The 12,942-nt window shown below is 40.7% G+C and overlaps 1 protein-coding gene across 1 annotated transcript; it reads right to left on the minus strand.

Annotated features, from left to right (window-relative positions):
* Nucleotides 1-4,049: 4,049 nt before the first annotated feature.
* On the minus strand, nucleotides 4,050-8,920 carry ccr9a (chemokine (C-C motif) receptor 9a). Its single transcript, XM_084312952.1, has 3 exons — nucleotides 8,833-8,920; nucleotides 6,340-6,381; nucleotides 4,050-5,860 (listed from the first exon to the last, which is right to left on the minus strand). Exons 2-3 carry the CDS (start codon nucleotides 6,379-6,381, stop codon nucleotides 4,796-4,798), a joined length of 1,107 nt encoding a protein of 368 aa, XP_084169078.1. The 5' UTR covers nucleotides 8,833-8,920; the 3' UTR covers nucleotides 4,050-4,795.
* Nucleotides 8,921-12,942: the final 4,022 nt, after the last annotated feature.

The following is a 12,942-nucleotide window of genomic DNA, read 5'->3' on the forward strand; positions in this document are numbered from 1 at the left end:
ACACACCTATTACACTAGAGGAACTTAGGGAGGCTATATCTGAAATGCAAATTGGTAAGGCTCCTGGACGGGATGGTATATCTCCAGAACTGTACCTATCATGTTGGGATGTAATTGGACCCCTATTACTTGATATGATTTTATACTCGATCAAAGAGGGGAATTTCCATAAGAACAACAATATCGCACTCATATCTGTCCTCCTTAAAAAAGACAAAGACCCTACCGATTGTGATAGTTATAGACCCTTAAGCCTCCTCGGAACCGATATTAAGCTGTATGCTAAGGTACTAGCCATCAGACTTCAAAAGCATATGACATATTTAGTTCATCCTGATCAGACTGGATTTATAAAAGGCCGCCTAATAACGGATAATATAAGACGGTTACTACATATGTTAGACGCCAGTAAGGATGCCATTGCACCTACAGCTGTATTATCCTTGGATGCGATGAAAGCCTTTGATAGATTGGAATGGTCTTATTTATGGGCAGTACTCGGAAGGATGGGGTTAGGAAACGGTTACATTAATATGATAAAAGTGTTATACAAAGACCCATCGGCCATGATAATAACAAAAAAATCTCCACAATCTTTCCTGTGTCGCGCTCGTCCAGACAGGGTTGCCCTCTTAGTCCCGGACTATTTGCTCTATCCTTAGAGCCTTTAGCACAGTATATAAAATAATCCCAATCCATAGAGCCAATCTCAATTAAGGGCACACAACATCATATTAGTTTATATGCGGACAACGTAATATTGTTCATGCAAAACCCTACCACCTCACTGCCTCATCTTCTCAAGTTGATTGATGATTTTGGCAATCTATCGGGATTTAAGATAAACTGGCCAAAATCGGCCTTCCTCCCACTTAATGTATCTGCGAAGGCAATATTCCTTCCAGGAAATATACCAATGGTAGAACATTTTAGATGTCTTGGAGTTGAAATATTCCCTACTATAAGCCAAACGGTGAAATATAATTATACAAGACTTCTAGATAGGATCACAAATGACTTTGACAGGTGGTCAAAACTTAAAAATTCAGTACAGGCCCGAGTATCAATAGTTAAGATGAATGTTTTACCTAGAATCAACTTCTTTAGCTCAATGTTACCGTTATCCCCTCCTGCTGATTACTGGAAAAAATTACACTCCACCACATATGTTGTGTTCCACAAGGAAGCATACTAGGACCGCTACTATTCCTAATTTATGCAAATGACATGTCGTCAGCTTGTGACTGCAACTTGTTCCTGTTTGCGGACGACTCAGCCCTGCTGGTCTCTGACAAGAACAAGTTACAGGTTGAAAAAGCCCTCAGCTCGGAACTAGGCAAAATCTGCATATGGCTCGCCGACAACAAACTATCATTACACATGGGCAAAACAGAGTCCATTCTCTTCGGTTCAAATAACAAACTCAGCAACACCGACGGCTTCTCGGTTACAGTGGGTGACAATATTGTCACAAGGAAAGATGAAATTACCTACCTGGGTTCCATCCTAGAGGCTAATCTTTCCTGTGACAAAATGGCATCCAATGTAATAAAAAAAAGTCAACCAACGAACTCGATTCTTGTACCGGATCTCCTCTCTGGTAAACAAGAATACCCTGAAGACTCTAGCAGGAGCACTCATTCAAGGGTAATATGACTATGCTTGCACCTCATGGTACCAAAGCACCTCAAAGGCACTAAAAAACAAATTACAAACATCTCAAAACAAGCTAGTCAGACTACTGCTTGACCTGACTCCTAGAACCCACCTCACCCCTGCCCACTTTGACAACCTAGGATGGCTTAGAGTAGACGACAGAGTACAGCAACTTGCAATGGGCCTGGTCTACAAGATACACTAGGCGACCAAGTTACCCATGTACATGTCAAAATACTTCCCAGAGGTGTGTGTGTGTGTGCACGTTGTTTGTTTTGGCAATGTGTTTTTCTACCAAGGGTTCAGACGTCACTCGTCGTGAGTTGTGGCTAACGCAGGATGTTTGCAACGACACCGACCGCATCACGTGTCCAGACCCTATCAGCAGCAGAACCACGGCTCTAGTCAACAACAACTCAAGTAATCATCTGAAAAGATTGCATGCTCATCCTGTTTTGATTGCAACTTCTTCTTGTGAGCGTGTGTACATGTTGCATCACTTATTTTCTTCTTCTTCTTCTTCTTCTTCTTCTTCTTCTTCTTCTTCTTCTTCTTCTTCTTCTTCTTCTTCTTCTTCTTCTTCTTCTTCTTCTTCTTCTTCTTCTTCTTCTTCTTCTTCTTCTTCTTCTTCTTCTTTTGATGAAATGACTCATCACACTCACAAATGCACAGACACTTCTGTACACTCTTAGTAAATATCTATTTCACAACTAGCCTATGTTCCTGCAGGCTTATATATGTTGAACATTAACATTTATTTCTGACAACACTCTCTAGGGAGTTCACGTATAAAACCTATAGTGCCAGTAGCGTGTATTTTGTATAGACTTTTATAGAAAATGTTACCTATTTTCTATAGGCCTACTCTTTAATACAACGCCTCGAAAAGTCCAATAATCATTTATGCGCATTCAGTCTCTGTTATAAATTGATGAAGACAACTTTGTATGGAAGTGACACTTTTTTTTGTATTATATTCCAATAGTAAATACTAGACAAAACAATACTTATGGTATTTCGTTTTCAGTATTCTTCTTGTTCTTGGATATATTGAATATGAATGAAGGCAATGACTGGAGTGGTATATTCACACTGCATCTTTTACTAAAGAAGCGTAGACTTAAGCATTACATCACGCGCAGGAGTGGTTTGTGAAAAATAAACCATGCCTAGGGGTGGTCGTTAGGCCCGAGGCGCAGCCGAGGGTGGTTAGACCCCCCCTAGGCATGGTTTATTGTTCACAAATCACGACTGCAAGTGGTGTAAAGCTTTTATACAACTGCCACATTCATCCAACCTTATTTCTATACAATAAACACACATTAATCGAAGATTTATTGAAAAAACCATCCGCCAGAAAAAGTAGTTCCCACAACTACAAAAAAGACAATTTGCCTCCATGTGGAAGCAGATCGGAAGTGCATCCAACCAACTAACACATCCAACTGTGTATTATTGGAATGATTGAGAGAAGTTGCCTCATGTGGAAGCAGCTTGAAGTGCATCCAACCAACTAACACATCCAACTGTGTATTATTGGAATGATTGATTGAAAATGTTATTACCAGATGCAGAATGGGTACAATACAGTACGGCTCAATACACACAATTGTTAAGGGAATGCAGACCTACTTTCCATAGAACTTCATTCTTAGATGCTTCTATAGAAAGTAGGTAAAACAAATTAAAAAGTTTTCTTTGCCCTATAGGAAAAAAACGTTTTCTTCGCCCTATTCTTTTATTTATTTTTTTAAACCTACTGTAGAGGGCCTAAACTTAACCAGTTGGAAACCAAGCGTACAGTAATAAAATTAGCAATCAATCAATCAATCAACTCAATAGGCCATGCTCACTTAGAACAGCGCAGCACCCAGCTCTCTCTCAGTCTGACTATCCCCCGCGTTGCAGGCAGAGTGTGTGTGTGTGTGCGTGTGTGTGCGTGTGTGTGTGTGTGTGTGCGTGCGTGCGTGCGTGTGTGTGTGTGTGTGTGTGTGTGTGTGTGTGGGGGGGGGGTGTGGCGGTGGGTGGAGACTAGAGCGAGCGCTGACAGTCGAAAGGAAAAAGAAATTGAAAAAATTTAAAATTAATCAATCAATCAATCCGCGATTTTTCTTTTGTTACAGAATGATTCAAGACCCATCAATTACATCATCCAACATTGTTTAAACGACTAAGACATTCGCTGTGACAGAATCGCTTGATATTTAGTCGTTTAGTCGCTATCAACATATCCATTTGTAAAGATTATTGTCCACCTTCCGGCGGATTGATGTGATGTGATTCGGTTGTGGGCGGGTCCTGGGCCAGCAAGCGTGGACTGATCGCAATACATACGTGTAAATGGACTGTTTCAGCCAATCAGAATCGAGAAATTTGCATGCCGTTGTATAAAGTGATATATTACATTACAATTATATACATTACAATTATATACATTACAATTACATTACAAAGGCATATTCACACCAGTATTACCTTCCTTGCATTTCTATATCCTGTTGCTTAAAATGACAAATGGACAATAGAAAATTGGCTACAAGAAAATACAAAAAGGTGGACTTTGAAAAGTGAAAACAATTGAGAATCACTAACATAACGATATTAGCAGTTTGCATAGTTGGAGATGTTTGGCTCGGCCATGCAAGCGATGACGCAACCTCCACCCCCTAACCCTTGACCTTCTGCGAGTCCTAGTGGCAGCAGGGTAACATTATAAAACTAAAACCTTATAAAAACAACATTCATAAAACATTTACAAACCTCTCTCTTTTTTTTCTCAATGCAACATTCAAGAGAAACATAGATTCACAGTTTGAAAATGTATCCTTATTATTTGTATAAAACTTTACACTATAATACATGTTATTCCGCAGGAAAACAGTGCAGGGAATCGCCACAGTCAGTCAATAAATCAATCAATCAATCAATCAATCAAACAGTCAGTGTTGCTTCATCCGCTTGTCACAACGCCACACGTCGTCACAAAAGCACATTCATCTGGCAACTGACAAATGTCACAACTGATAAAAGACCAGACATCTGAGAGCCCCCTGCGACCATGTGACCATGTGGTCTTTTTCAACGCTATGTCTGTGAAATTCTGTGCCAAACAAAACAGCCAATGAACCCGCAGAAGTCCCTACAGAGAGAGAGCCTGTGTGGTGTCTGTGTCCGACATGACAGAGGCATGTCGCAGCGAGCCTCCCTGCAGCTTGCCACCCTTGCCCTGGGAAGGCCAGCAGTGGTAGGCTTGCAGAAGCTTGACCACATCCTTACGGAAGCGCACCCCAACGAAAGCGTACAGGAACGGGTTCAGGCACGCGTGGGAGTACGCCAGGCTCTTCAGCACCTGTTCGGCGATGGAAAACCTCTTCGTCGCCTCGCAGTCGATGGTTATGTTGGTCGCCTGCATGGCTTCCATCACCAGCACCCCGGTGAAGGGCAGCTGGGAGACGACAAACACGGCCACCACCACCAGGACGACGCGCAGGGCCTTGTGCTTCTCGAAGTTGCGTGTTTTAAGCAGCGTGCAGATGATCACGGAGTAGCAGAAGGTCATGACCAAGAACGGCAAGCAGAAGCCCATGGACACTTGGAGCGACAGCACCAGGATCTTGGTGTGGTTCCCCATCTCCCCGGGGTACTCCATGATGCAGTACTCTCTGTCCTCCTCCGGCTTGGTGGTGGAGAGGAGGAACTCGGGCACGGCCAGGAGCACGGCCAGCAGCCAGACGCCGGCGCACACCAGCTTGCTGCAGTGGAGCCGTTGCTTCTTGGAGTTCTGCGCCTTGGTGGTCTGAACGATGACCACGTAGCGGTCCACGCTGATGCAGGTGAGCAGGAACACGCTGCTGAAGAGGTTGATCTTGTAGAGGGCCCAGTTCACCTTGCAGAGGCCCAGCCCGAAGCTCCAGCCGTGGGACGCCTCAGTGGCCCACAGGGGCAGGGTGCCCAGGAACAGCAGGTCGGCCACCGCCAGGTTCAGGAGGTACACGTCGGTCATGGTCTTCAGACGCTGGCGGAAGTGGACGTAGATGGAGACCACGGCCAGGTTGCCCAGTCCACCGAGGATGGCGATGGTCCAGAACAGGGGCGGTTCGTAGGAGCCTCGGAATTCCCTGACCAATGATTTGTCGCACATGAGATCGTAATATTCATAGTCTCCCGTTGGAGTGGAGCCATCCGTAGTCAGTAAGTCATCCATCTAAGAGAAGGACATAGGACGTACATTGCTGAAGAAGATTGTACAAGTATTGCTGTTTTAGACTCTGATTGGAATAGAATAGAATAGAAATACTTTAATCATCCCGAGGGAAATTTGGCACTACAAATCGCTCACAGTAAACATTTAGGTAGACAAAACAAAGTCACGAATAAGAATAACAAAAAAATTACTAAGAATAAGGAATAAAATAAGCCTAAGAATAAAGTAATAATAATAAAATACGGTCCAGGATTTACATGTCCTATGTTATGTATATACATTCTAATATAACATATACAGTAAAAAAATATATAGAAATCTACAGTAAGTGTAATATTGAACAATGTTGTTTTAAAAGTAAAAGTCACCCTGTGCTCAGTGATGCAGTCCATGCCATCCACCATAGAGTTCTATCTATCAATCAGTGTTGCATTTCAGACCAATTATCACTGAAACGGTGGTCTCTTGAATATTCCTACCTGGTCCACTGAATATGTCACTGTATCAACTGTAAAATCCATCTGTTGAAAATAAATGGAAGGACTGAGTATTAAAACCTTTTTTTAAAAGCATGCAAAAAGCATTTTATTTTATTTATATTTTTGTTACATCTCAATAATAATCACTGATCGCATTGAACCATTCTGTACAGTAAAGGTTCCAAAGCCACATGGTACTCTCACGTTATATACACATCTGAAGACGCTAAAAGACACTTCGTTCACGTTATATACACATCTGAAGACGCTAAAAGACAGTTCTCTCACGTTATACACATCTGAAGATGCTAGAAGACAGTTCTCTCACGTTATACACATCTGAAGACGCTAAGACAGTTCTCTCACGTTATATACACATCTGAAGACGCTAAAAGACAGTTCTATCACGTTATATACACATCTGAAGACACTAAAAGACACTTCTCTCACGTTATATACACATCTGAAGACGCTAAAAGACAGTTCTCTCACGTTATATACACATCTGAAGACGCTAGAAGACACTTCGCTCACGTTATACACATCTGAAGATGCTAGAAGACACTTCTCTCATGTTATATACACATCTGAAGACGCTAAAAGACACTTTGCTCACGTTATATACACATCTGAAGACACTAAAAGACAGTTCTCTCACGTTATATACACATCTGAAGACGCTAAAAGACACTTCGTTCACGTTATATACACATCTGAAGACCCTAAAAGACAGTTCTCTCACGTTATATACACATCTGAAGACGCTAAAAGACACTTCTCTCACGTTATATACACATCTGAAGACGCTAAAAGACACTTCGCTCACGTTATATACACATCTGAAGACACTAAAAGACAGTTCTCTCACGTTATATACACATCTGAAGATGCTAAAAGACACTTCTCTCACGTTATATACACATTTGAAGACGCTAAAAGACAGTTCTCTCACGTTCTATACACATCCGAAGATGCTAGAAGACACTTCTCTCACGTTATATACACATCTGAAGACCCTAAAAGACAGTTCTCTCACGTTATATACACATCTGAAGACGCTAAAAGACACTTCTCTCACGTTATATACACATCTGAAGACGCTAAAAGACAGTTCTCTCACGTTATATACACATCTGAAGACGCTAAAAGACAGTTCGCTCACGTTATATACACATCTGAAGACGCTAAAAGACACTTTGCTCACGTTATATACACATCTGAAGACACTAAAAGACAATTCTCTCACGTTATATACACATCTGAAGACGCTAAAAGACACTTCGTTCACGTTATATACACATCTGAAGACCCTAAAAGACAGTTCTCTCACGTTATATACACATCTGAAGACGCTAAAAGACACTTCTCTCACGTTATATACACATCTGAAGACGCTAAAAGACACTTCGCTCACGTTATATACACATCTGAAGACACTAAAAGACAGTTCTCTCACGTTATATACACATCTGAAGATGCTAAAAGACACTTCGTTCACGTTATATACACATCTGAAGACCCTAAAAGACACTTCGTTCACGTTATATACACATCTGAAGACCCTAAAAGACAGTTCTCTCACGTTATATACACATCTGAAGACGCTAAAAGACACTTCTCTCACGTTATATACACATCTGAAGACGCTAAAAGACACTTCGCTCACGTTATATACACATCTGAAGACACTAAAAGACAGTTCTCTCACGTTATATACACATCTGAAGATGCTAAAAGACACTTTGTTCACGTTATATACACATCTGAAGACCCTAAAAGACAGTTCTCTCACGTTATATACACATCTGAAGATGCTAAAAGACACTTCTCTCACGTTATATACACATTTGAAGACGCTAAAAGACAGTTCTCTCACGTTCTATACACATCCGAAGACACTAGAAGACACTTCTCTCACGTTATATACACATCTGAAGACCCTAAAAGACAGTTCTCTCACGTTATATACACATCTGAAGACGCTAAAAGACACTTCTCTCACGTTATATACACATCTGAAGACGCTAAAAGACAGTTCTCTCACGTTCTATTCACATCTGAAGACGCTAAAAGACACTTCGCTCACGTTATATACACATCTGAAGACACTAAAAGACAGTTCTCTCACGTTATATACACATCTGAAGACGCTAAAAGACACTTAGTTCACGTTATATACACATCTGAAGACCCTAAAAGACAGTTCTCTCACGTTATATACACATCTGAAGACGCTAAAAGACACTTCTCTCACGTTCTATACACATCTGAAGACGCTAGAAGACACTTCTCTCACGTTATATACACATCTGAAGATGCTAAAAGACAGTTCTCTCACGTTATATACACATCTGAAGACGCTAGAAGACACTTCTCTCACGTTATATACACATCTGAAGATGCTAAAAGACAGTTCTCTCACGTTATATACACATCTGAAGACACTAAAAGACAGTTCTCTCACACAGGCATCCAATCTGACCAGTGACTTACTCTGGTTTTCTGCTTTGCATGTGACTGAATTCCAAAGTGCTGTTTGAGTTCTTGTCCTCAGCGACGTGGGATGTTTGAGTTATTCTCCTCAGCGACGGGGGATGTTTAGCGAGTTCCCTGCAGCGCGCGCTTTTAAGAAGGTGTCAGTTAAACCACGGATTACGTCATACGTGCATGTTCACACTCATAGCAGTAGCAAGATGTACGTTTTTCTCTCTCCTGGTGTATATGTGATCTGTTTACTTTCTAATAGGAGTGTCTAACAAGCTGATGAAGTGACTACAGAGAAAATAATTGTATTGATGAGACAAACACTGTCAACCCCCCCCCCCCACACACACACTTGTGTGTCTTCATCCTCCTTCAGATTGACATGATATTAGGTGTTCTTTTTTCTAAAAGACTTGCCAGTTTGGACTGTATAATCCTCTAACTCTGTCTCAACATGTACTTGTCATCCTGGTACATCAGGTAATGTCAGGATCTAGCAGGTTATTTGCTAATATAAGACTATCCATACAAGTATCTACAGTATCTATCTATCTATCTATCTATCTATCTATCTATCTATCTATCTATCTATCTATCTATCTATCTATCTATCTATCTATCTATCTATCTATCTATCTATCTATCTATCTATCTATCTATCTATCTATCTATCTATCTATCTATCTATCTATCTATCTATCCATATTGTAAATGATTTAAACAGCGCCTACAATGTACTTATCTACTGTGTTAAAACTGATTCTATGTGAATTGAATACTATGTGCGCCTATGTAAAATGTCATACATTCTTGTTAGGAGATGAGAGGCTGTGTTCTAATACAGTAATATTGAGCTCAGTTGTAATCCAATCCTACCTAGCTGACTAATACCTATTTCTCTATTTGGTCTCGTGTCAGTTTTGTTTCTCCGATCCTATTTCTGAAGATGCATTTCCATTGGCTAATGGACGAGATACAAGTCACTTGTTACTTCCTGCTCCTGGCTGAACCTAGAATGTCTGCCCGTTGAAAATGACCACATTGCAACGTATCATCTTCCTGTCTGTCATTTGCTGATTCACTTTGAATAAAACCGTTGAAAGATGTTTCTACCTTTCATTATTGAATATTATTGATAACCATGACAATTTGGATATTGAATAATAGTCAGATATAGGAGTCATTTTGGGTGAAGGACCGACGGGATCATTTGACAGTTTATACTGTGATTAAATATCTCACAGTAACTCCTGTTGAAACTATATATCAGTTTGGCTACACGGCTACATTTCCATTGGACAATCTGCCTAAATCATGTGTACTTTAACATCCATGCTGTGTACTTTAACATCCATGTACTTTAACATCCATGTACTTTAACATCCATGTACTTTAACATCCATGCTGTGTACTTTAACATCCATGCTGTGTACTTTAACATCCATGTACTTTAACATCCATGCTGTGTACTTTAACATCCATGTACTTTAACATCCATGCTGTGTACTTTAACATCCATGCTGTGTACTTTAACATCCGTGCTGTGTACTTTAACATCCATGTACTTCAGTGGAGGCTGCTGACCAAATTTTTAGGTGAAGCACAAATTATTATATTATATATTAAATTATATTTTTTAAACATCCCCAACGTTGCAACACCCCCATTCCTCCCAGGTGTCAGGCTCCTCATTCGCTTCCATTCATTTTGGGGACATACAGTATACAGTGGCTCGGCAGCCCGATCAAACCAAGCAGACCATGTACAGTATACAGTGGCTCGGCCACTTGAGTATACTGTATTGAGCTGTACTGTACTGTACCCATTCTGCAATCTGTTAATAAAGTTTTACAATTCAATTCAATTCACGGCAGAATGTGTAGACAATAGACAGACAGTGAAAACAAAGTTATCCTCCAAGTCCTGTCGGTATTGTCTCCTCAACGTTTCTGCAGCTGAGCGAATTGCAGTTCTGCTCAATGAATGAATCCGAGAGGAATCCGAATGTCCCCTCTAACTAGTGCTATATGCTTCATTGCATCATTAATAAAGTTTTCAATCAATCAATCAAACAATGCCGTTTGTTTAGACATTCACAAGACTTGCATAACGTTACAACTGCACGGCGGCAGTTTCAACAACATTATTATTGTCCCTTACCTTAGATGAGCCGCGCCTGCTGCATACATCCCACAACGTCATCTTTTCCATTCATTCATTCCAGATAGGGCGGCGGCATTGTTGTTATTGATATCATCTTCATCAATGCCATCAGCCGTGTTTAGACATTCACGAGACTTGCGTAACGTTAGCTAGCAAGCAAGCTAGTCGAAAATATCTCGTTCCTCCATTGCAACGCTATCTACAGTACTAGAGAATTCAAAGTGCCCGCGAGGCGATGACGTTGTTGTTGTTGTTGTTGTGACGTTTAGCTTTTATCGCAGGTGTATATATATATCATCAAACGATGCACAATAAGTTCATGAACAATAACAAAACACTCCACCCTGGGCCTGATAGCTGCAGTGGTAGCCCTTTATCTTCGTTAGCTCCAACAAGTTATCTTCTTAAACTGAGATAAAAATTATTTTGAAAACAAGCTCGCTGCAGAGCCACAGTACAGCACAAGAGAAACCATTATCTGATTGGGCCACAAGGCTGTCAATCATGCTAGCTGCAGAGCCACAGAACAGCAAAAGAGAAACCATTAGCTGATTGGTGGATTGAATGATTGACAGCCTTGTTATCCATTCAATGGCAAGAGTTTAACTGCACAGACCGTGCTTAGATGAAGTCCCCCCCCCCCCCGATAAGATAAACCCAATGGAAAAACATGCACAACAATAGATCGCTAACGCTGTGGCGTCCTTGACGAAGACGGACAGGAGCACTTGGATTGGTCCCCTGGCGCGGCTCACGTTGACGCCTGTCTGCTCCCGGCTGCCCTTGGGGGGGAAGGACGACGGGATGGGTTAATCGCAGATTAATGCAGTTGCAAGGGGAAGGCTAAGAGAATTATTAAGGACTCGAGCCACCCGAACAACTGCCTCTTTGAACTGCTGCCGTCAGGCAAGCGATACAGGAGTCTCAAGGCGAGCACAGAAAGACTCAGAAGTAGCTTCTATCCCCAGGCCATCAGGCTGCTAAACGAACAATGAATGAACACTACACAACAACAACCACCAAACACACATAGCACACACATCCACACGCACACACTCACTTTAAACAAACACACTGTAGCACCCACTCCACACACTTTATAGCACACACCCACTTTAAACAAACACACTGTAGCACCCACTCCCCACACTTTATATTTATGGATGAAGGATTGCACTACAACTCGTACACCTTACTGTAAATTGTACCTAAAATTGTACCTCATCCCATTTCTGCTTTGCACTAGATAGTACTGTACATTAGTACACTGCATAGTATTGTGTATTGTATATTATATGGTAACTCAGAACATTGTACATATGTCTATACCGAACACTGTGACCTCATTTTCTTCTTCTAAATTCATGCTATATTATGTTATTATGTTATTTGATACTATCTTGTCTAGCACAGTCTCTGGAGCGTAACAGTAAGAAGCATTTTGTATGAAAGTATTCTGTACTTCTGTATGACAACTATTAAAGAACTTGAACTTGAACTTGAGATACGAATTGCATGCATGCATCGCATGTGTGCCGATTGATGACCTCTGAGCAGGTCCTAAATTATTATTATTATAAGTTAATAGCCTATTTTGATTCGCTATTATTTATTATTTATTTAACCCTGGTCAACCTGTGAAGATATTCTGCACGAATAATTACTGCAGTGCAGGCCTGCTCAGAGCGGTCAATTTTGGCCATTTTTGAAGAAAAAAATTATTCACTGGCATTTTTTTACAGAGGAAAACATTTATAATAAAAAAATAATAATAATAATAATAAAAAAAAAATATATATAGGTATATGTAAATTGATAATAATTATGAATTATGAGTGAATTTGTATTTCACGTGTTGTCATAGAGAAACCTCCACTGATGTACTTTAACATCCATGCTGTGTACTTTAACATCCATGCTGTGTACTTTAACATCCATGCTGTGTACTTTAACATC

The sequence above is a fragment of the Notolepis coatsorum genome (assembly GCF_963971535.1).
Source record: "Notolepis coatsorum genome assembly, chromosome: 4".
Lineage (NCBI taxonomy): Eukaryota > Metazoa > Chordata > Actinopteri > Aulopiformes > Paralepididae > Notolepis > Notolepis coatsorum.

Excerpts from the sequence above, each read along its gene's own strand:
- ccr9a (XM_084312952.1), bottom strand. The coding sequence starts at position 6,381 with ATGGATTTTACAGTTGATACAGTGACATATTCAGTGGACCAG. Across the intron at positions 5,861-6,339 it reads TGACATATTCAGTGGACCAG|ATGGATGACTTACTGACTAC; the intron begins GTAGGAATATTC and ends TCCTTCTCTTAG.